Source organism: Oxyura jamaicensis, chromosome 2 (genome assembly GCF_011077185.1).
Source record: "Oxyura jamaicensis isolate SHBP4307 breed ruddy duck chromosome 2, BPBGC_Ojam_1.0, whole genome shotgun sequence".
In the NCBI taxonomy this organism is placed as follows: domain Eukaryota; kingdom Metazoa; phylum Chordata; class Aves; order Anseriformes; family Anatidae; genus Oxyura; species Oxyura jamaicensis.
Window position 1 is genome coordinate 26,041,447 of NC_048894.1, and position 22,938 is coordinate 26,064,384.

The 22,938-nt window shown below is 41.5% G+C and overlaps 1 protein-coding gene across 10 annotated transcripts in view; it reads left to right on the top strand.

Annotated features, from left to right (window-relative positions):
- The first annotated feature begins 3,459 nt into the window (after positions 1–3,459).
- DYNC1I1 (dynein cytoplasmic 1 intermediate chain 1) overlaps positions 3,460–22,938 on the top strand; it is a 191,130-nt gene continuing 171,651 nt past the window's right edge. For 2 of the 10 annotated variants that reach the window (XM_035316827.1, XM_035316832.1), the window contains exons 1-4: positions 3,463–3,651; positions 4,070–4,142; positions 19,913–20,030; positions 21,910–22,024. In XM_035316827.1, coding sequence (XP_035172718.1) covers positions 19,923–20,030; positions 21,910–22,024 — 223 coding nt within the window. In that variant the 5' untranslated portion in view covers positions 3,463–3,651; positions 4,070–4,142; positions 19,913–19,922. Of the gene's footprint in view, positions 3,652–4,069; positions 4,159–19,912; positions 20,031–21,909; positions 22,025–22,938 lie in introns of all 10 variants that reach the window. The other 8 variants (XM_035316833.1, XM_035316835.1, XM_035316831.1 and 5 more) reach the window with 6 other exon arrangements.

Below are 22,938 nucleotides of genomic sequence, written 5' to 3' on the forward strand. Positions count from 1 at the left end.
CACAAACTTCCAAGAGGGTTTGCCTGCTTCTGTTACTTTCTCTTATTGTGCTTTGTGAAGTAGCAGTTGCTGGTGCCTAAGGCAGGAAAATACAATGCACTGATAATTACTTGTCTCATGTTGCATCGTAAATGGTTATTGGTTTGTCAGAGCAACTTATACCAATCTTCACTAATAACTTACATGTAAACAATGCTATATGAAGCAACTTCCAAAAGAAATTATGTCAAATCATTTTCTCTTGGACTTCTAAAATCTAGTACTCAAATATATTGCACTTATTAATGTCCACAGAAACCTCTACGTTTTACTTGTGCATCTGTAAGACAGAAGAGGAGAAACAGGCAAATATCATATTTTTGTAATGTTATCAATAGACTTTTTATTTTTATAATTATTTCTTTTTCTCCCACATGATCCATGGGCTGCAATGAGCTCCAAATTTCCCCTTAATCTCCAGTTTCTCTTCAGATGGCACCATGGTTGCTGTGTGTACATGTACAACTGACCTCTGCTGGAGAGAAAGCAGCTCCTCAGATGTGAATAATTGCTAACTGTTTTGCCCTCTGTTGATCTAATAATGCAATCTGAGGCTAAAATAACTACCTTCTGAATTCACAGAGCAAGAACTTTAAATTTAAAGTTTTGAAAATAACCTTAACTTTGCCCTCCTGCACATTCACCTGGCAATTAAGCCAGATACAAAATCGCATAATGCCTGCCGGCAGAATGTAATGCGTTGGATAATATTATCGATTTGTGTTTAATGGAAAAATGTAAAATTAGTACACATCCCATGTTGAACTGATATGGCTGGATATTTCTCATGAAACTTTGTTAGAAAGACTTTATTGATCATAATGATTTTATTTTTATTTTTTTTTTAGATAAAGATTTTATCCCTCTTTTGTAAAATTAGTAACAATATAGTTTACCTCCCTAGAACAAGAAATCCACAAAAATGACAAGAGCTTGTGCCGTGGAAGGTTAGGGAAGACCTCATGAGAATGAGATCAAAGAAAACATAACATTGCTTGCAGGGAAATCAGTTATTTCTTCAGATGACTCTTTAACAAGACTGGTTGTATATTTTTCTCATGTTCCTAAAGTTCGTAGATCTGGGGCCACCTACTAAAAATTTAGAGCTAGACTTGCTTACCTCCGAATCTCCTCACAGTAGACAATTTTGAAGAGAAGGTGTGTATTTTTTATACTACCCTGGCCACCGACATTCTTTCCAAACTCTTTTGTATACAGTTCCCCACTAGTCAATGAGCTTTTGACAAGATCTATTATTGTGTTTCATGAATAGTTTTGGTGATTTTTTTTTTCGTTGACATTTCCATTTTGGTTCTTCATTTTGTACTTTAAAAAGAGTGGATAACTCCTGGCAAATATTGCAAATTTAAACAAATATCAAAATTGTGACCCATTTGACAGATTCTTACAGTGCTTTTTAAACAAATTTCTAAGTGAACTAATGGCAGAACACAAGATGCCATTACTTTGTAACAAAAATGTAGGACTTAACAAGCCTTAAAGACTTATTTATGGTGTGTCAATAGTACTTAATAATGTTATTTTCAATTTGTGGCTACTTAGTGTGAAATAGTTGAGAAAGTGTTACAAAAACGTAGGTTTTTGACGTTCATAGTCAAAAGGCAAGAGGACAGAGACACTGCACTCCTTCATGTTCAAAAAATGCTTGATATCATCCTACAGTATGATGGCATGATATGGCGTATGACACCATGCTTTATGTATACGATTCCAAGAAATCTTTGTATAAGAATCCATGTATAAGATGTCATGTTAACAATAGTAAATCCCCATCATGGCATCATGGAAGACAAATCTGATTTGTCAATTCAGGAATACTAAATGAACCCAAAGCCCTCTTAAAAACTAGTCATGAGCACTTCAAATCAATCAGCTAAGTTTGCATGGAATTTGCAAATGACACAAATCCAAAGAAACCTAGACAAGTCCCAGGGGATTTATGCTAAAGCTGAAACTAAGACCAACACTTACAAAAGCAACCAGCACTTCCTGTAGCTCAGTTTTGAGTACCTGATTTTGAAAAGGCCTTATTTTCAGAAAGAGTGGCAAACTGCCCCAAACTTGAAAAGTTTCAAAACATGCATTTAAAACCACAGACTCTTTCCATGTGCCCCAGCCTGCACAAGTAGATGTTGCTCTTTAAGGAATTTTACAGGAGAGTAAGAAATGAGTCTTTTCTGCTTCTACTCCAACTATATTGAGAAACAGTTATTTCATCACTGTGTCTTCATCTCAATGGATGCTGTTGTTTCTCTTCAGGGCTCTTTGTTTCCTGGCCAGGTGCTGTCCAGCTGGGTCTGACAGAAACTGTATGTGATATGAATCCTTGATGGATTTTCAGTGGATTTTCATACCACACTATTCTCAGGACAGGCCCTGGACCTGGAATGAGAGTGGTTGGAGTTAGCGCTTCCCACCAAAATGAACCAAATGTGGCTCAAGGGACACATTTCAGAATGACACCTTTGCTCTCAGAATGACACCTCTCTCTGACCAGAGGGCTGAATATTGGTGAGACACATGACCTGGCTATTTTTTTACAGAACAATCCACGTACCAAGAGGTGTGTGTTTTCCTGTGGTGTGGGAGCAACATACTCGTGTGTTAGAGGAGGAAGGGGGAGGCTGGGTCCAGGAGATGGATGTACCTGTGCTGGGAGAGGAGCTGGTGTACAGCTAAAAGGAGCATGGCCCTCCTGTCTAGTCCCTGTTCTCACAAGAGCACTGTGAGGGAACAGGGCCAAAAGGAAACCTGCACTGTAGGTCAGACATGCCCTCATCTATCTGTGAAATACAGAGAGCATCCACTGGAGCTCTCCCCTTGGTTCTCCAGAGAGATGGGGCCTTGGCACGACCACCCTGCTATCACAACATGTGACCAGGCTATGATCGCACTGATGGGCAAGCCACCATGGAGATGATGTTGAGGTGGCTGTGGGGTAGTGATTAGGGGGCTGACATATAGACTGTTTTGAGGGTGATGGTTAATCCGTGGTGGAGCTGCTGGTTAGGTCAGCGTGGAGGTGCTGGCCAGGCTGGCGTGGGGGACACTGAGGCAGCTGTGGGGGTGATGCTTAGACTCTTGAGAGGACAATAGTGAGGCCACTGTAGGGCTGGCAGCCGGGCTGCCATGGTGCCTCAGGCTGCACCAACGCGGGGGTGACATCCGAGGGGAGCTGCGGGCCGGGTGCTGGCGGCCAGGAGGGGCTCGGGGCTTGCCCCGACCCTCGGGGCTCCGGGCCTGGGGGACCGGCGGGTGCTGGCGGCGGGCCGGGGACCATCAGCCAGGGCCGCCACCTGCCCCCGCGGCCCGGCCCCGCCCCGCCCCGCCCGGCCCGGCCCGGCCCCGCCGGCTGCGGGGCTGCGAGCGGCGGCGGCGACAACGACGACGGGGGCTGTCGCTGCCGGGGGCGCGCAGGAGGAGGAAGAGGAGGAGGAGGCGGGAGGAGGAAGGCGGCAGCGCTCGGGAGGAGCCTGTCCAGCGTGAGACAGCACATTCAGCCGGCGGTCCTGCTGCGGGAGCGGGCGGCACCGCGCTCCGCGGAGGAGGAGGAGGAGAAGGAGGCAGCGGCCATTTGGGCGGCCGGCGGAGGTGAGGCACGGCCGGGGGCTGCCGGGGGGAGCCGGGGGGAGCCGGGGGAGCCTCGGTGCTGCCTCCTCGCAGGGTGCCGGGAGGCCGGCACCGGCCGCGGGAGATGGGCGAGGTGAGGCCGGGCGGCTGCTCCGCCTGTCCCCGGGGAAGCAGCGGCAGGGAGGGCCGCCGGCACCCCTCCGGCCCCCCGCACCTGCACCGGCCCCGGCCCCGGCCCCGGTCCTGGTCCTGATCCCGGTCCCGACCCCGGACCCGGCCCGCCTGGGGGGCAGGCGCAGGCTTTAACCTCCCCTGCCTGTGCCCCAGCGCCGAGGAGGTTAAAGAAGAGGGATACAAAAAAAAAAAAAAAAAAAAAAAAAAAAAGTTTTCCATCTTTATTTTTTTCATATAGATACATGATTTTTATTTTTTTGCACAGCGTGAGCAACAGAGGGTTTGCTGAAGTCTGCAAAGACAGCAGATGGAGAATTAGATCATTTCTAGCTCCAAAGGTAATTCCCTGAAAGGGTGAGAGGCCTTTTTTTGCTAGCGCTTGGAATACGTTTTCAAAAGGATGTTATTACAGTCATATCCCCCGGGAATGCCTCTGGGTCAGCAGATAGTGCAAGGCCCCCAGATATTCCCTAGACAAAGCCCTTGTTTCATTGACCAGAACAAAGTGTGTTTCTCCATCAATATTAGCATTGGCAAAAAGTAAAAATTTCAGCTGTAACTACATTAAAAAAAAGGATCCTAAACACACTGAGCAATGTAACCTGCTGTTATTCAGGGGATGAAATGGAAAGTCCTGATGTGAAGTCAGCACGTGGCTTTGGCACTGCACCTAGTAATTTATCCTGACATAGAGTTTTGTCAGCTCTTCGTTTCTGCATGAGGCCATTGAATTACCTCTGAAATTACACTAAATATTATGAAGCATGGTGCTGCAAAATCTGGTTTCAGAATGAAAATCCAAATCCCAGGACTGTGCATCTATCTCCTGATAGCTGGTGTTATCAGAGCCTCTGGGAGGAATTTCACTGCTGTTGCCACTGATGTGATTTGCTAAAGTGCCTCATTTGTTCTTGTTACATTAATAGGAAGAAGTTTTGTGTTTTGCTTTCTGATTTTCTTAAGTTGCTCTTTCTACTTGCTTTCCACTTCAGAGGATATCTCTAGTGGGCGTCTCCACAATGAGGGTGGATAAAATTCCTCCTATAATTTCTATGTAGTGTTTCTCAGCAAGAATGGCTTTCTTCAACATGATTGTGTTCATTCCCTGCCTTGGGGCTGCACCCAGGTCTTTGTCCCTGTGAGTGCTTGAATCATTAGCTGCTCCATGTTGTCTTCCTAGAAACATCAATTTGTAGTCCATGAAAATACAAAATGTGTTGCACCTTCCACTCCTCCTCTGTGCACAGACTGTTCTGTGATTTGTTATCCTCTTCCTTGATACTTGAAAGCCTTCCGAGGGGCTTACATTATACCAGATAAGTGAAAGTGTAAGAGATTGTTTAGGGTTGGATTAGTGATATTTTTCCTAGCTTTAAACACCTCTGCCACACATTAGTCTACCCTAAAACTACCATAACTGCAGTGCCTCCTTAACCGCACTTTAAGAGGAGAATCTTCCTTAAAGGAGCAGTGGTAAACCACACCCTACATAAGCAGTGATTATTGAGAATTTGGAAATCTGATTACTCAAATGACATTCAAGCAAATACTTTTTTGTACCCTGCAGGTCCCAAATTAAGAAGCTGACCTTCCAGCTTTTTCTGTAGAAAAAAGGACAGTGTGCTACAGTCCTTTGTGCCTTTCAGTAGCATTTTTTCTCATTATTGAAATGCATTTGTTTGTTTTCCAGTTTGTGTTTTTCCAGCATCAGGTTCCTGGTTCCTTTTATGTTGTCTCTCACAGATAAAAGCCTTGGTTTAGCAGCTGTCTTTAGCGTAGCTACTCTAAGTGATGCACCAAGAACTTAGCTGCTTTGATTTCAAGTAAACTAATAGATCAGGTTTGCTGTTTCTTCTTTTCTTTTGTAAGACAGATTTACAGAATCATTCCTTGCTGCTATCAGCTTTCCAGTCTGGAAGAAGAGAGGGAGGGAATGTTGGATAGAGCTGGATGCAATGTGCTGCGGCAGAGGTCTCACCGTTGCAGTGGACTGGGCTGAGAGGGAAAGAGATAAGGGAGCAAACTAGGAAAATATGAGGTTATAGAAAGAAAGAATATCTATGCTGTTTGTCAGAGCCTTACCAATTTATAGTAATGATTCAAGTAATTAGGTGGAATCTTTCAGCCCCTCAAACTTGACTTCCTCTCACAGAGATTTAAAATGTGTTCACGGTCTGTTTCTAGGACTGCTCAGGCTTATTAACTAGTGCTACATTTCAAGTGCCTCGTTGAGCTCCTTTGGCATGGTTTGACTAACAACAGAAATAGTAATTAGGAATCTTTCAGAGTCTCATGTCTACTGCCAATGTGAGCTGCTACTTGGAGGTGACGGTGGGATCTTAAAAATAAGATCCTCGCTGTCCTACACCTGGGCTGTAATTTCCAGGGAAGTTAGAGAGGACAAAAAATGAAGTCCCCACTGAGGTGCATGGGGATATTTGTATCTGCAGAGGTATGATCTCAGTCTTTTTGCAGCCACGGCCAGACATTCTGGCCTCAGTGCAATGCTCTTCTTATATTTGCATGTTTTCATTTAAAAACCCCTAAATGAAACAAACCACGATGACCGTAGATGTAGCTTGTGTATATAAAAGGGACATTTTCCAGCAGGAATACTGATGGAGTGTGCTGGCAAAGTGCCCTTAGTACAGATGCATCTTGAATTAATAAAATTGCGCTTTTGCCAATGGAGCTGTTTTTAGTTCATCTGAGCAACACAGGTTATACAGGTGAGCACACATTTATATATCTGTAAGGGAGATTGCTTTCCACATGAGTGACTGTATGGTCTTCTGCTCAGCTGACCTGTATAAGCAGGGGGGAATGGTAGTACAGAAATGACATGCTTAAAAACAGAAAATTTGAAAAATCTGGGGAGAAAAAAAAAAAAAAGGCATATGAAAATCTGCAATGGCAGCCTGAGGGAGACACTCTCTCCCTCTGAGTCTCGTATAGACAATATGTCCGTTTTGCTACTTGGTAATTAGCCATCTAAAACCATGCTAGCTCTTTTTAGGCAAACATGACATTGGGCACTGCTGTTCACTTGGCCATCTGCAAGCACTCAAAATAAGGCACTACACAGTATACATGAGCCTGCTCCTCCAATACTGTTCATTTTAGGTGGTGTAATCTTGCCAACTTCTCTGAGGAATGGCTACTTCCAGGCAGATGGCAGGAGATTCAGGAAGATGTGAAGCAGACTGATGTGTAGATCTCACAGAGACGAGGCATCTCTCACCACCTGTGAGGACTATGATGTCCTTGCCTCCAGAGTGATGCCAGGAGACGGCAATGTACATTGTTTGAAGACCATGAGACATCTCCAAACTCTTACTGAAGTCAAAAAGAGTTAATGCATTGATTTAAGTTTTTGGATGAGGCTTTGTGTAAATGCTGCTTTGACCGGCATGCTATTAGCTGTGTTACCTGACGATTGCTCAGATGACTCTTGTGATTCTTGGCTGTTAAAATACATGTTATTCTATTTTCATATTTAACACTGCTGCCATGCCTGCAGATCAATTTGTCTGATCTGGAGAGACTGGGGTATATTCTCCTGAGGTACAAACTTCCCTGAAGTCCTTACAGACCTAGTTCAGTCCTACACTAAAGCTTCCCCAGGTGCTTGCTGGCTGACCCTGCTTTGCCCTAGGGTATTTATGAAGTAATTCAGTAGCAGAAGAAGGCTCATTTACTGCCACTCAGCAGGAAACAGTAACACAGGCAATTGTTGAAGGATGTAGCTTTTTTTTTTTTTTTTTTTTTTTTTTTTTTCCATTGATATCTTCTCCTTTTTAGATTTCTTTTCCTTCTTGCTGAAACTGATGTCGCATTCCCTCCTCATTGGTCTTCCCTTCTCTTTTGCCTTCTCTCCCTAGGACAGAACTGATTTTAGTTGCTAATTATTTTTTCCTTCCTTCTGCGCTGAGGTAGAATTCCACATCTTGCTCCTCAGTTATTTATCCTCATTTTTCACTTTGGTCCAGCAGGAAGACATGGTGGGTTTTGTGTTCAAACAATGGGGAGTTATACTGCAATGATACAAAACTGCCTAATATGATTAAATATAAATAAGTGTAACAGAGGATATATGGATCTATGTGTCTTTGTATCTTCAAGCCTGTTGTAATGCATGATTTAAATATTTTCAGGCTGAATTTAACAGAAAAAGCTATCCCCTGGACTCTGCTTTGTTACTGTTTAGAGTGAATCATTGGAGGTCCTATACCGCATGCAGGGAAAGTATGGATCTCTTGCTTTAAACTGTTTAGCCCTTCTGCTCTGTATCCATTAACACAGATCTTAGCTTTTAAAGGGCAGAGACAGTGGTATTAAATCCATACTATTCAAGGCATGTCCTTGTTTCATGTTTTGCACGTTAGGCCACCACTGTTAGGATCAGAGTGGTTACCAGGTCACTTGGTAATTGGGGCAAAGACATTTCAAATGATTGCTATTGTATATTTTGAGAAATTAAAATATTTAACAAAACAGGGTCAAATTAAAAACAAAACAAAACAGACTGCTGTCTAGTATGGCTCCTAGTGTTTGAAGCTGTCCATGCTGGTTTAAAGACTGAGCATTTAAAAGCTTCTCTTCTCTGACTCTCATAGTGCAAACAAAGTTGGGGAATTATTTAAACTCATGACTACCTTCATAATACATGTTTGTCTTCTCTTTAAGCAATAAAAGAGAATCACCATTTTCATTAATCACACTATTCAAAGTTATATGACATTGTATTTTTTTTGGTGAGTTTGTTTCTAGTTACATTTTGAGCAGTTGATGAACCAGAAAGTTTTTTGTATCATAATCCTAAAGGATTTCAGTTCTTTGTTTGCCACTAAATTAGTTCTTTTTTTTTCTTTGCCTCTTTTTAGCTCCTAGTACTCATAGTGCTCTGTTACACTCTCATAGCAGTTTGCTGCAGACTATCAACTTCTGCCAGTCTTCATTGCCTAGGAAAACAAATTACTTCTGGAAAAATCTGTGAAAAGATACTTCATGTTATATGTGAGCATGGATGTAACCTGTGTGGTGCATTAAACAATGAATGGCTTAAAAATCTATAACCTTTTGGAATGAAATAAGAAATCTGACCTAAATCATACCCCCTGGTGTGCAGTTAGCTATTCATGTACATAATCTGCTGCACTTGGCAAAGCCTGTGAATGTTGTATTCCTGCCTTTCAGCATCTCCATAGTAGTAATAATAATACAAAAAAAATTGTGCTGATGGGATAGGAGGGTATTGTACTGGAGACAAAAAAACAGTGATGCCATTCTCTGTTTGGACTGAAAGAGCCCGTGGGAAAACTGTCCCATTATTTCCCACAACATTTTCTTTTTCATGGAAAATTGATTAATAGCAAGAAAACATGGGAAAGCCTAGTTTCTTAGCCGGCCAGGGTCTCTTCAAATGCATTTTTTTAAAAAGTGCAAATTCAATACTATTTTTACCTGATAATTATAAAATATAGTGTGTTTTTTTCGTACATTCAAAGTGTAGAAGTCAAAAGATAACAGTAGATTATATTATTTGGAAGGAGCTAAGGTTAAAAAAAGTCTTTTCATCTTTATTCTAATGTTCCCCACACTTTGTACAGCAGCCCTTCCTTTATGTGCAAAATACTTTTTTATTGTTTACTCACATTGTATCAGTGAATCAGAGGACAAGGAAGTAAAAAAAAACTATTAGGCAGCCACTGTGACACATGAGGCTTTTCAAACAAAGTTATAATATGGTATAATATTAGTATTAGTCAATTTTGGTGTTGTCTTTAAGTCTTTCAGTGAAATCACGCCTTCTCCGTGTTGATTCAGTAAAGTTCTCAAGGAAGTTTCTGATGTCGCTAAAATAAGTGAAGAATTAGATATAACTATAACTTAAGTCAGTGACCTTTCAGATGCTTGTATTATTTTTCTTAAGATAAGAAATCCTATATGTATTTATAAAGCAAGAGGATTGCTGGGTTTCCTCATTTCACATAAAGGTAATTTTTTGCTAAAGGGTTAACTATTACACATTTACTCCTGGGTGTTCTCTCGTGATTTTGCAATGATTTCTAGGCTTTTTCAGTTGTGCTCCCCTCTTAACCCTCAGGAGGAACTGTGGGAACCAGTCAGCCCATACATTTCACAGTTTAATGTGGCTGGAGACAAGGCATGGGGATCAGGCCGGTTTCTGGCTGCAGTGGTCCTGTATTTTGAGAACCACGAGTAAAAGTCAATGTCTGTTCCACAAATATTTGTAGCACTGAGCTCTTTCTTTGAATAGAGCTGGTGGCATCTGACTGGTGTCCTGGGCTCAAATTCTGGAGTCTGTCCTAGCGTGGTGAGTCAGGTACCAAGGCTTACTTCTGGAGGAGTGTTGCAGTGCACTCTGGAGACACTATTGCCCAGGGACTTGTTTGCTTCTGCTCTTGGTCAGCCCATTTGCAAGGCTTTGTGTCTGCGACCACTCGAGAGCACTTGAGAGGTACATGTATATGTGTGGGGAAGGAGAGATCACGTGCAGCCAGCCTTGCCTTGGTCTGAAGCTGGGACTGAAGTGCAGAACATGCCACATCATTAACCTGGGCTGTGCACCTCAATTCCCCAAACTCAAAGTTACAGTGCCTGGGCAGCTCAGGTAAATCTAGACTGACGAAATGGTGAAGAAACCAAATTCCAAAATATAGTCTTCAAAATCTCTGCTTAGTTGTCACCTAGCTCTAGAAGCCCATAAAGTCTCTAAAAACCTCCTCTAAAAACTAAAATGCCTTAGAATTCTGCCTCTGGACATGTTCTTACCCTTGAGCCCCCAGAGTCTACAGCCTGGTATCTGCTGTCTGCCTCCCCTAGGCTGCTTGATGTGGTTTACATTTCATGATCTCACTTACCAGACTGTAGCTGTGGCATGTGCTCCTGCGTTTAGAACTCCCTGATTTTAGGGCATCACACCTAAAGTAAAGGAGTCTCAGGTCATTTTTGCCTTTCCTTAAAGAAATTGTTGCCCACTTCTGTGTTCTAATAAGCAATCTGTATGTATATCTTCCACAGAAGGCACCATCCCGGTATTTCCTACTGAAGCTGCTCCATACAAGTATTAAAGCTTCTTTGGGCACAGCAAAGCATGTGAGAAACAAGAGAAAACACTCTCCATCTCCTTGCATCAAGCGCCCAGCAAGAAAGGAGTCCTGGGCTCCAGCTACTAAATACAGTGTTGTACTTTAAGCTAAACAGTCGTTGGGTGTAATATAAACTAACCCTGAAACAAAGGCTAGAACCTAGGGGCCTCCGTTAGGGACTAGTGTTTGCTCTCCTGCGTTTGCTTCTCCTGGGCCAGTGAATCCTGGCAGAAAATAAAACACTAGAAAATAGCTTCAGGGATTAGGAAAGTACTACCCATGCCTCTCGTCTTTCTCACCTGTTGGCCTACAGCCACGCTAGGCAGGTGGCTTTCAGTCTGAAAGTCTTCTAGCAGGCCTAACGTACCAGCCTCTGAGGGAGGTGTGGAGCTTCCAACCAGTTTCATGCCTCGGGCATAGCTTGTTCAGCACGACAACTTCTCACTCCAGGACATCCGTAAGACGCTGGGGTGAAGAAGGGATCTTTATAGGATCAGATGCCCTAAAATGGACTTGCTGAGCATTGTAGTAACGAGCCCCTGAGAAGCTTTAACCCCTTGGCCTTAATTTGCCTTAGATCTTCCTAGGTAAAACTGAAATAAGTCAGTGCTATTTGAATTAAAACTTCATCAAGGCTGGAAGAATCCCTTCCCTTGTCTTTGTGGCACTGAGTGCAGCGCGACCTTCAGCTTGGCTGGATCTTTAAGCACGGATCACAGTGAATGTCACAAAATAATATTTCTCTGGTTTAATATCACATTGTACAATCTCTGGGTCAAATATGTAATAAAGTTCATCGACTGTCATTAGATCTGAATCTGCAATCTCAAAGTTTTTGGATGAACATGAAGCTCAAAGACGATCCAAACCTTCCCAGTGTTAGAGTGCATAGATATCCTGGACTTGGTTCTCATTCCCTTCTCATATACAGTTCTTAAATGTCTTTGGAAATACGCTGTTAGACATCTGCATTATAGTCTTGTATTTTTATCTTGGCATATTTATTCCACATATGAGGATCAGCAGGGATGACTGGCTGTGGTCCATCATGTTACTTTCTTACTGCAGTTGAGGAAACACTAGGAAGTACATGGGAAATGGTAGTGTTGTTCCTTCCACTTTGCTTCCCTAAAAACGATGAGAAATTGTGTGAGATATTCAAGATATTTCTTACAGCAGGAGTTATTGCCTACTTTCTAAATCTTTAGGTATATTGATTTCAGAGATTAAATCAGTATGTGGAGTTTTTAGCCTAATTACATACTCACAAACATCAGCTTCAAAGCAAAGTATATTTTTGTTTTAAGAGAGAACTGATATCTGGGTAAGTTTTCCAATAAAACCTGCATGTTAGCAGCATACCTTCTTCTTTGATATCTGCCTGGCAGTTGTCATAACCGGGCTCAGAAGCAGAGACGAGATCGTGCATTTTTCACATTTGGGTAAATGGCTTGAAGTACCAGGTTGCTGGCCATACACCACTGGGATTATTGCTAGAGGTAGGTAGAAAAGTCAGAGAGATCACTTCTATTTCCATTCCTCATTCCCATTCTGCTTCCATTCCCCAGTAAGGAATGGAAGTATATGTTTTAATGTCTGAAGTGTTTGCAGGATGGAGAAGATGAATCGTGATTCAACTTCAGGAGAGACTAACAGACAGCTTGAAGTGTAGTTCTACATTAGCTGTTAGTATGCTCCTGGGAGGCACTTTGGTTCTGTTACAGTGAAGATCTGTGTAGAACCAAATATTCAGTATAGGTTGTGAAGAGGTGGTGGTCTATTAGCAGCAGATATCATTGAAATATGAGTCTTATACAAAAAGACACAGAAGAAATGGAAATTAGAAACATGAAATATTGGGTGCTTATTTGTCCAGACAAGTGATATCCAGCTGTGGATTAGATTTTGTCATGTCTTTCACATTATCCGTCTCTAAAATCACACCAGTTTATAGCGTGCATTTGGTTCTCTTTGAATATCAAAAGTTCTTCATCTTGCCAGGTTCTCCAGTTCCTTTCTGAAGCAAACTGGGAAAGTTGCAAAAGGTAGCATGGAACAGATAACACACAGCCAAACAGTAAATGTAACAGAAACAGACGCAGAGGGAAATGACCAAGAATACCCAGAAATCTTGTATTCCACAAGGTCAAAATGTCATCAGGCATGCAGCTGATAGTTTTATTATAAAACTCCACTCTTTACAACCAGGGCAGTATTGCCGAGCCGGATCCTGAGGAGGTACAGGTCAGTGTTTGCTGCATCGTTGAGGGTCATATCCAGCACCACGTGAGGTCATTGTGCAGTTGTAGCTATGCTTGTTAATGTTCACTGGGGGGAAATCTAAGGCAGTTTAAAAGACCTGTTTTACAATTTACTTGCTTTGAGGTGGTATATCCAGAGAGTTCTGTGCGACTCAATATAAAGGAAGGATATTTACTAGGAGATAGGCAGCAGCTTTGCTGCAGTGACCTGTTATTATGTAATACTTAAATTCTTTATAGTTCTAGCTGGAATGCTGCATTTTTCTTACTTATCTCTAGCAGGTTGTCGCCAGCAGCTTGTTCTCTTCAACTCTGATGGCTCTTCTGTGGAACTATGCTTGCTGGAATTGAAAAGGTCATGGTAAATTTAAGAGAATGAGGAGGCACGAGAGAACAGGATGATGCACAGGAGATGCTTCATTGCCCCTAAGCCTAGTGCCAGGAGAATGGGCAATAGAAGAGCTTTGCTTCTATTCTGCTTTGTAGGGACCCTGTAACTGCACTGTAACTGAGTTCTTTTTGTAGAAGAGCCATTATGGAAGAGCAAGTGTGAAAAAATTAAATGGGAATAGATTATAACAAAAGCATAATTGAGCAGCTGTGGGCACATATCTTGTACCCTGTCAGCCTCCAAATAAATAGGCTAGAGATGCACTGACCTGTTGCATAGCAACCAGGAGGTGCACAGTACCAAACCTCTGGATGCTGTGATTGTAAACCTTTACAGAACAAAGTACAAGACCTTTGCCAATCTGCTACAAATGTGCAGAAGCTGAAGGATAAAAACGTTAAGTTCTCTGAAATCTAACACTTAACAACTGCTTTTATTTATGGATAAATACACAGATGCAGTGTTAAAAGCCTGTCTGTTTTGCCTCAAGGTTATGTAAAAAAAAAATCTTAGTCTCTCCAATTTTATTTAGTTTCCCTGAATTCATCATACAGGAGACTCTTTAAAATACTGCAGCTGCTAAGCTCTTGCATCTGCAAATATTTGCCTGTTGTTGTGGTCTAGCAAACATTGATGTGTCTATCTATGAAAAATATTTATGTTATGTGACTGATGTCAAGTGCATATTCTGATGCATGATGAAAATAGGTGCTCATGTATTTACTTAAAAACTGCTGTCAAGATGATATTTCTAGCCCCTCTTGCCTATTGAAGTGTGTTTCAAACACTGTTTGAAAATGAATACCATGGATTAGAATGCATTTATGCTAGGGTAACAGCTCCCTCTGGTTTCTTGCAGACCAAAGATGTTTGTCTGCTTTGTATAATTCATATTTCGCATCTGTACTTTGACATGTAAAAGTCCTAGGTAGATCCCATGGATATGTTTTCTATTGTAAAAATGCATAATTCTCCTAACTGTACGAAATGTGTTAGATTCTGCAAAAGAGACCTGAATGTGGTCCATGATAGAAACGAATCATTTCTTTCTGTAGAAAATTCCATTTGTAATAGTTTCAATAGTAGTAGTACTCCCACTCTGCAAAGCCATTCTTTAAAAACAAGAATTGCCAAGTAATATATTTTATTGTGCAACATAAATTAATCTTTCAAACAAAAGACATTTTGCAGTTTTGGACTCACGAGTAACTTGCTTTTTATTAAAGCATTTAAATAGTACATGTAAAGCATCTACAGGTATTAGATCTTGCTTATTTATTTTAGAAAAGTGTATTAACTAACCAGTTATGGTTAGCTATATATGCTGACTAATGCTGTATGTAACGGTGTTTGATTAACCTCTTTGATAATCGCAGGTGGAGATTATCACAGAAGACAACATAGGAAATCACAAAACAGAAAAGACTTTGAGGCTTATGAAGTGGTGAATATAGCTCTACTGCAGTGCAGCCTACTGAATGAACAGCATGTAAAAAATCCCCAATTGCCAGGAAGCAATAAAATCTGTAGGCTTTTTTATCTCCTACTAGCTTTGGGAACTGACATTTCTTTCAAGATGAGCTTGGTGATGGCATACAGACAAGATGCTATTCTAGGAAAGTACAGGCTTTAAGAGGAGGGAGATGTTATACCTTATTTCCTTTTTCTGCTTATAAAAAATTTGGACTGTCATCATCTTCTTTGACTTTGTGTTTCCTCTATTCACCATCCGTTGTGCACTTTATGCTTCTTGTTTTGTATATTCACTCCAAGCTATGGACTGAGTATAGTCCACGGGTCCACAAGTACCTGAGCTACCACTGCTTCTACCTCTGTAACTTGAGGCAAACTCTGGCAAATGTCAATTTCTTAGCTCTGCAGGTGTAGTAGATCTCTTTAGGTGTCTGCGGTTCTTGCTGTTAAGTTCTGCTAGAAATGGTTCATAAAAATACCTGCTCAAATATCGTGGTGATGATAATTAATAAAGTCCTTGAAGCTTGTTGTAAAACTGTAATGCCTACTGGCTTGTACCTATAAAGGGACTTGCATGGCTTTTAGTCAAACCAAGGGTAAAACACGATTATTACTTGCATCTTCCATGCTTATGTGCTTACTGTTGCCACAAGGGAAATGGTCATGAGATGTTGCCACCAGTGTGATACGGGTAATGGAGTAGTTCTGCCTACGCCCCCTGTAGCAGAGAAGTTTGCACAAACACCATTATTATTTGAAGGTTACTGTAGATGGCCTTCCAAAGGACTTGTTTCACCCACTGACAGTGTAACAGGAGCTGTTGGAGGGAAAGGAGGGACGCGATTCCTCTCACCCACTTTGAGACAATTGCAATGGTGATTTTGAGAACTTTACTAATCCAGGGCCCTTTATCGTCACTGGGGAGAAGCGGGCAGCTTTGGGGCATGATTAATCTAAATCTCTTTTAAAGACACCTGCTTCAGGCAAAGCAGAATCACATCCTAGGATGCCCGGTCTCTTTTGACTACACCTGCACTGATAGTAAGGCTAGCTCTGCATTCACGCTGTGAATGTGCAGACACAGTGAGATAAGCCCAGGAGCCCAAAAGTGCAGTCCTCAGGAGCCTCAGCTCTGCATCTGCACACACCCAGGTGGCTGCTGTCGGATGTCATGTGTAAGTGGAATTGGCTTTATTTCCACGCCTGAGAGAGGACTCTGGGGCTTATAGGATTCTTGCAGGGGAAACTGACAGTTTGAAATACAACAGTCAAGTTTCATTAAAAATCATGCCAGGCGGAGCAGACTCTTGTATCCAGTGGTTCAAAGAAAGGAGAATTCCCTTAGGGTATGGGAAGTGCAAGCTTCTCCATGCAAGGCAGCTCACGTCCAGCCACATCTCAAGAACCTGCCTCAGCACTTGGGCTGTGAGCTGGGCTGGGCTGGGAGCACTCTCCTTTTGAAACAATGTCACTTGGGAGTTAACTGGGCCAAATAAAATAAAATTGGATCCAAGATAATGCACTTCCCTTGAAGAGGGAAGTCTGAGGCTGCTGCCCTGCTATGAGAACTATTTCTACATTTAATGCAATCTTCAGTGTCTTAAATCCAGTGTGCTCCTTCTGTCAGGCAGGTGTTTCAATGGCTTCACTCCAAAATGTGCCCCTTACTGTTTCCTTCTGACCAGCTTCTCCTGGGCTGTGGAAGATTAGGTCATGCATGAGCCTTGGGGCTGATATTCAGCACCACAGAGAATGTAAAATAGATAATTTTTAATGTTTGCCTTTATCTCTCTTCCATTTGGCACACAGAATGACAATTATTAAGAATTTGTTCCTGGTAATGAATACAGACTGTTAACTCCATGGGTAGTGCCAAACAGAGGGACGAGTACATCGGCACACTTCCTCTTTGCTAACTGCTGACTTGGTGACCTCTGAGAAAGGTGGTCACTTATGCGTGGTGTTCAATCTGTGCTAAAACCGTAAGTGGCAAATTTGCAGGCTGATAAGCTGGTTGGGGTAGCTAAGGAATGACTGACTATATGCAGGAAGAAAGTAACTTGAGATTGAATTATTTCTGTAACCCCAAACTGGATACATTCTTTGAAAGAAATTAAATACATCTACTTTGTTGTATTTAAGTTTTGTCTCGTTAAAAATAGGGCAAATCTATAATAGAGTTTGATCACCCTGACTGGAGCATTGTAAAGAAGGGCCAGGCATTAAGTAGCTGATGCCTAAATCAGAGGAAAAGTTAGTTTCCCTGACATTAAGGGAATGAATTTTTAGAAAGCCATTCATTGATATCTGACAAACAGCTTGAAAGGGATGCCAAGCCCTCCGGGTTTCTGTCATAAGCTTTAAAATGCATTTGCATATTTTCTGCATAGAAACGGGATTTTGCTTTCTGTTGCCAAACTGCAGAACTAAAAGGATGCAAAAACTCTATCTAGTCCAAAGGGCTTGGTTGGGAAACTTCATAATAAGAATTCAAATGTGTACAAAAGATTAGGAAAATATCTTCAAAAGGGATTTCAACCATATCTGAGAGACCCGCAAATCCTGAGCAGGCTGGTAGGCAAAATACTACTTACACTGTCATTAAAAATCTCCAGGCACTTCTCACTTAAATATCTGCACACAAATTAATGTTGTCCAAGGTGCTGTTGCTTAGTTTTATTGATACCAAATGCAAATTTCCTGAGAGTTTTGATTTCTCTTTCTCAGACTCCCAAGAGTATGGCTCAAAGATCATCATGAGTAGGATCGGAGTGAGGGAGGAATAAAAAAAATGGTCGTCCTCTAGTGCAGCTGGTGGTGGGGTTTGTTCATTGTTTAATATCCTTCCTGCTGTACCATGTACTGTGAGTTGCTGTAGGTTGAACCAGGAGGCCCTGAGCTGGGAAAGGCAAGCAGGTCCCATGCCAGAAAGGGCAGCCCTGCTGCAGTAAGTGCACAGTCTGCAATGGTCCTGAGCAGGACGGGTGTAACTCCTGCAGGTGGGCTTCAGCTGGGTGTTTGGCTGGTGAGCATCAGCACCCGTGGTGTGCTCTGCACACAGACACTCCTCCGGCATCCCTCAGGCTGCTCTTACACCTGCCATTTGCACTGAAATTTCTTTTTATGGTTCCAAGTTGTACTCTGCTCTCTCATTAGAGGAAAAAGCTTGCAAAGACAACAAAACATCTGGGCCTCTTAATATGCAGGTGATGTTTTTTGGCAGTATCCTCCACATCGTCGGCTAATTATGCTTTTTGCATTTTGAGGAGAAGGAAACATATGACTGCAGGAGGAATTGATGACGAGTGAAAGTACCATATCATTTTTAGTGCCTCTATTTACTCTCTGGTCATCAACCAACCCAGGGCATAATGTTCATGGAGTTCTCGTTTGTATTAATGGAGAGCTGCCGTGTAATTTCCCATGCATTGAGCAAACAGTAGACTGCCATTGCGTATACGCGGTGCTGCCATTGACCTGATTGATTTTGAGTTGCAGCGGGGGATGTGGTAAGTGATGTGTGAATTAGTAGTACAGGAAGGCCTGGTTAATTTCCATTCATTTCTCTGGATGTCTGTATTAGCCAGGGCTGTCTGAAGTGAATTGTGAAGAAGAAAACCAGTACTGATACAGTTAAATGCCAGCCCATAATGACGTTAGATGTTATGATGTTGGAGAAGAAATAAATTATCTGTGACTTAAATTATGAATTTGGGAAACACTGGTGAGGTTTCAAAACTGTAGGAAAAGGTTGGTATCATAGAGATCTGACAGCTTTAGAGATCTGTCCCTGTTTCCGTATGATATGGCTTCATATCCCTCTACTCTTCTTTTTCAAGGCTCACGTAACACCACTGTAGGTTGGCTGAGTTTCACAACACGACGAGCATAACATGGCTTCACATCACTTTCCTACAGAGAGTTGTGTTTAAGACTGAATGGTGGAGGGGGGAGTCTATTTGTAGCTAAGAAGCACTTTTGCCAGATTTGCTTGTTTGACTGGAGTTCCCACAGGAACATGGGGCACACCTCCTGCCTCTTGGGAGGGTGATCTGAGCACAAGACTGCCGGCAGAGCCACGTGCCACCTTGTTAAAGACAAGTTCAGCTTTGCTGGGTTGCCTGGTTTTGTACTTTGTCCACAGGCTTTTGGGTGCATTGTCCCAGCTTACCTTGGAAAGCATGGAGGAGTCTCCTGCCCACAGCTGGGTTGGCGTGCTCCACTGGGGGGTGAATGAGGGGTGGAGGGTACTGCAACGGGGCTGCCGGGCTGTGCCTGGCTGAGCAAGTGGAATGGGAGGGAATGCTGGGATGGCAGTCACTCAAGGCATGTACAGAAGCAAAAGCTACAAGATTTTCCAGTTTTTGCCATTAAAATTCCTAGTTGTCTAGGATACAGCGGGCTGCTTGGGGCACATCTCTTTCAGGTACCTAAAATCAAAATCTGTTTATGGACCTGGGTCGGACAGGCTGGCAGAGATGCTGAAGCTGATGAAAGTCAAAAGACATCAGTTTCAGTGCACACAAGCATTAAAGCATTAGTTTGAACAGCAGACAAAAATGGGTTTGCTTCACAAAGGTGGTTTTCTGATAAAGACAATTTGGAAATATATTCCATGGTTGGTGATGTTCTGGTCTGACTTCTTGAAATAAAATTGCAAAACAAATACCCTGCTTGCTATGATGTATTCCAAGGGCCAGCATTTATGTAGGAGTATATTTGTAGCAATTTTAGAAGTTCTATTTTTGATATTTTTGATATAAGCATGTGTGTTGGTTGTTTTTTTTTGTTTGTTTTTTTTTTTTTTTTTTCAGTAGATAAGGAAGGTGTTTATTTTTGTTTTCACATTGGTTTCCATATTTTGTTTCCAGCAGAATCAAAATGTCAGACAAAAGCGATTTAAAAGCAGAACTTGAGCGCAAAAAGCAGCGTTTGGCTCAGATAAGAGAAGAAAAGAAACGGAAGGAAGAAGAAAGGAAGAAGAAAGAGGTAAATATGCAGAGTGCCTGCTCATGTCTGCAGGATGGTCTTGCTGAGTATTGTATACTCCAAGGTATCTGTCATGTGGAATGAGATCCTGAAACCCACATCAGTCTGACCTTAAAATCAAAATGCTTATTTTTGTCAAGAAAGTTGGGATGAGGGTATTGCTTTTAAAACCAACATGCTGTCAGATGACAGCAGTTTAGACAACATGATGTGTATGTGTGTGTAGAAAGAAAAATTGATTTGCCACGATGCTTTTTCCTGGGCTTTCCTTCAATGGAAAGGGAGTAAAGAGTGCAGAAAAACAGAAAGATGTCTTACATTTTTTTGAAGCCATTACAATCTAAATATGTATTTTGTTTTCAGAAGACCTGCCTGATTACTGGCTAAGGCAAAAGATTTACAATTATTATTCTCCAGTAAAGTATAACATAATTGCAATTGCATTTTCATCTTCTGGCATGGGTGCATCTTTCAGTTCTGCTAAAGTTTGATTGACATATTAGTTTATTTGTCCTTGACAATATGCATTAGGTTTTTCATTAAGGGATTTGTACTTCTTTTTATTCAGTCACTTAGTGGAATAGAGGTGAGAATTGACAGGGAGTGGATATTCATTTTCATGCAAAGTCAGAGAAGCATTAAGTGATTATGTTTCTTTTCCTTCAAATGTCAACACTTACCATAGTTTAAAGCACCTGTTATCCTTTACTAATAACTGGTTTCCTTTTAAACTGACACTTTAATATTGTACATGAATTTCATGGAATTACTGTGGAAATGTGATGTGATCCAAGAAATCCACGTTCCAGTTTTGGTTGTCTTTTTAATCCTTTTTCATTTGAGACATTTTTGTGCAATTACCGACACACATCCCAGTGAGGCTCCTAGAGGCACTATGGGAGTCCTCTGTAAACAAGACTTTAAATGTTAACATTTGCAGTGTTTATTACTAGCCTGTTAATGAATTAGAGAGATGGGAGACAAGCTAACGTCTCAAAGAACCTATTAAGTTCTTTTCTTTGTCCCCTGCCTCTGGTTTTACGTCTTGTGGAGATCCTGCTGGGGTTGAAACTTTCCATCGGCCCATATAGCTAAATCCAGCTAAGGACACCCAGCTCTACAAATTACTCTGTAGTGCCTGAGTGTGACACCATAAATGTGCTATGCTGCCTGATTTTGAAGTTTCTGGTCTTCAGGAATGAAGTCTAACATTCAGTTAGATGAGTAGATTTTGCAGAAGAGTTGTCTAAAACCTCATGTACTATGAGATACTTCAAGCTAGCTCATGGGTAGAGCTGAGCTGTGGTATTTTCTTTGTCTGTAAAAGTCAGAGAGTTTTCCTCTGTCTTTGCTAGATCCAAACTGGAGAAGATGGAGATGCTTCTGAACTTGTAGGTTTGCCATTGTACTTACACCAGTACACCAGTATCAACAGCAGACTGGGGAGCTGTGCAAGTCCCATGTATCCTAGTAAACATAGGATCCAAAATACAGAGGCAGGTGCCTCCAGACATTGTCTATAAGAACTCTGCTGGAACTGGTATATTTCAGGCATGATAAAATGATAGACACAGCCAACTGTGCTTTGTGTTGCAGCCTACTGGTTACTGCACCAGACTATGAAGTAGAAAATGGGTTCAGTTTTCTCATGTGCTTGGGAGAAGGGCAGCAAGCCTGGTTCTTTCAATGGACTGCTCTAACTACTAGGTTGGGGTACCACTTTTCTCCATCTGCCCTGCTAAACTGGAGAATGGTGAGCCAAATATAAGGGATTCTGGCAAATGCAGATGTTGCTTCTCCTTTTTCTGGGTTCCAGTAGGCCTGAGAAATCCATTCTATGTGGATGAAACATTTTTTTTTTTTTTTTTTTTAAATTCAGGCTGATCTACAGCAAAAGAAGGAACCAGCTCAAGAAGATTCTGACCTAGACCGCAAAAGAAGAGAGACAGAAGCTTTGTTACAGAGCATTGGTATATCTCCAGAACCACCTCTAGGTATTTAAGAGGAGCATACTGTGAAGCATTCAGTTCTGCCATAATGAATGCATTCTTTCTAATAAAGCATGCTTTGCTTTTTTGATTTTTGGCTGTTTTAGTGAAGTGAACTCTTCTGTTTGAATGCCCACCATACCATTCACATATACCAGCTCATGGCATTTTGAGTACTTATCATTGCCAGAAGCACACATTTCATTTCTTCAAGAAATTTTTGTGAATGTAAGGTTGCTTTTGCATATCAGTAGTGATTTCTTTTCTGATGGAATAATAGATCTTCTGTCACATCTATCTGACGTCCCACAAAATAATATAATAAATGCTGTACTTCATTAGCCCCAAGTTTTGTTTCATAAATACAGATTAAGCATTTGCTAAGGAAGGAGGAGCAAAATTGTGTGGGAGCTCCCACTGATTTTCTCTAAAAATCAAGCAAAATGGGAGAGGAGAAGTAAAAAGACAAATCACAATTACCAAAAAACTTACCATCAGATCATTATTGTAGATTTCAGATCTGGTTCCATGTGCTTTACTGCTTTTTTCTTGGTGGTGTTTCAGTTGTGGAAACTGCAAAGTTTAAAAATACATGTGGCAAAGTTTATAGTATCTGAATATTGGTTATCTTGATTAAGTTCTGGCTGACACATTGGGTGGCCCTAAAGTGAGAACTTCATAAACTACATTTTGTAAATTATATAGTGATATTACAAAATCAGATACATTTTTAATATTTGAGCATTTAAAATTTCTATTTCGATTTATATATATAAATTATTTATGAACTCATTTTATCTTTCAAAGAGGATACGTTTCCATATATGATAAAAATAACACACATTCATGTTGTAAATAATTGGTTCTTAATTATTATGTATTTGATACTATCAAAAGAACATGAAGATTCACAAAAGAAA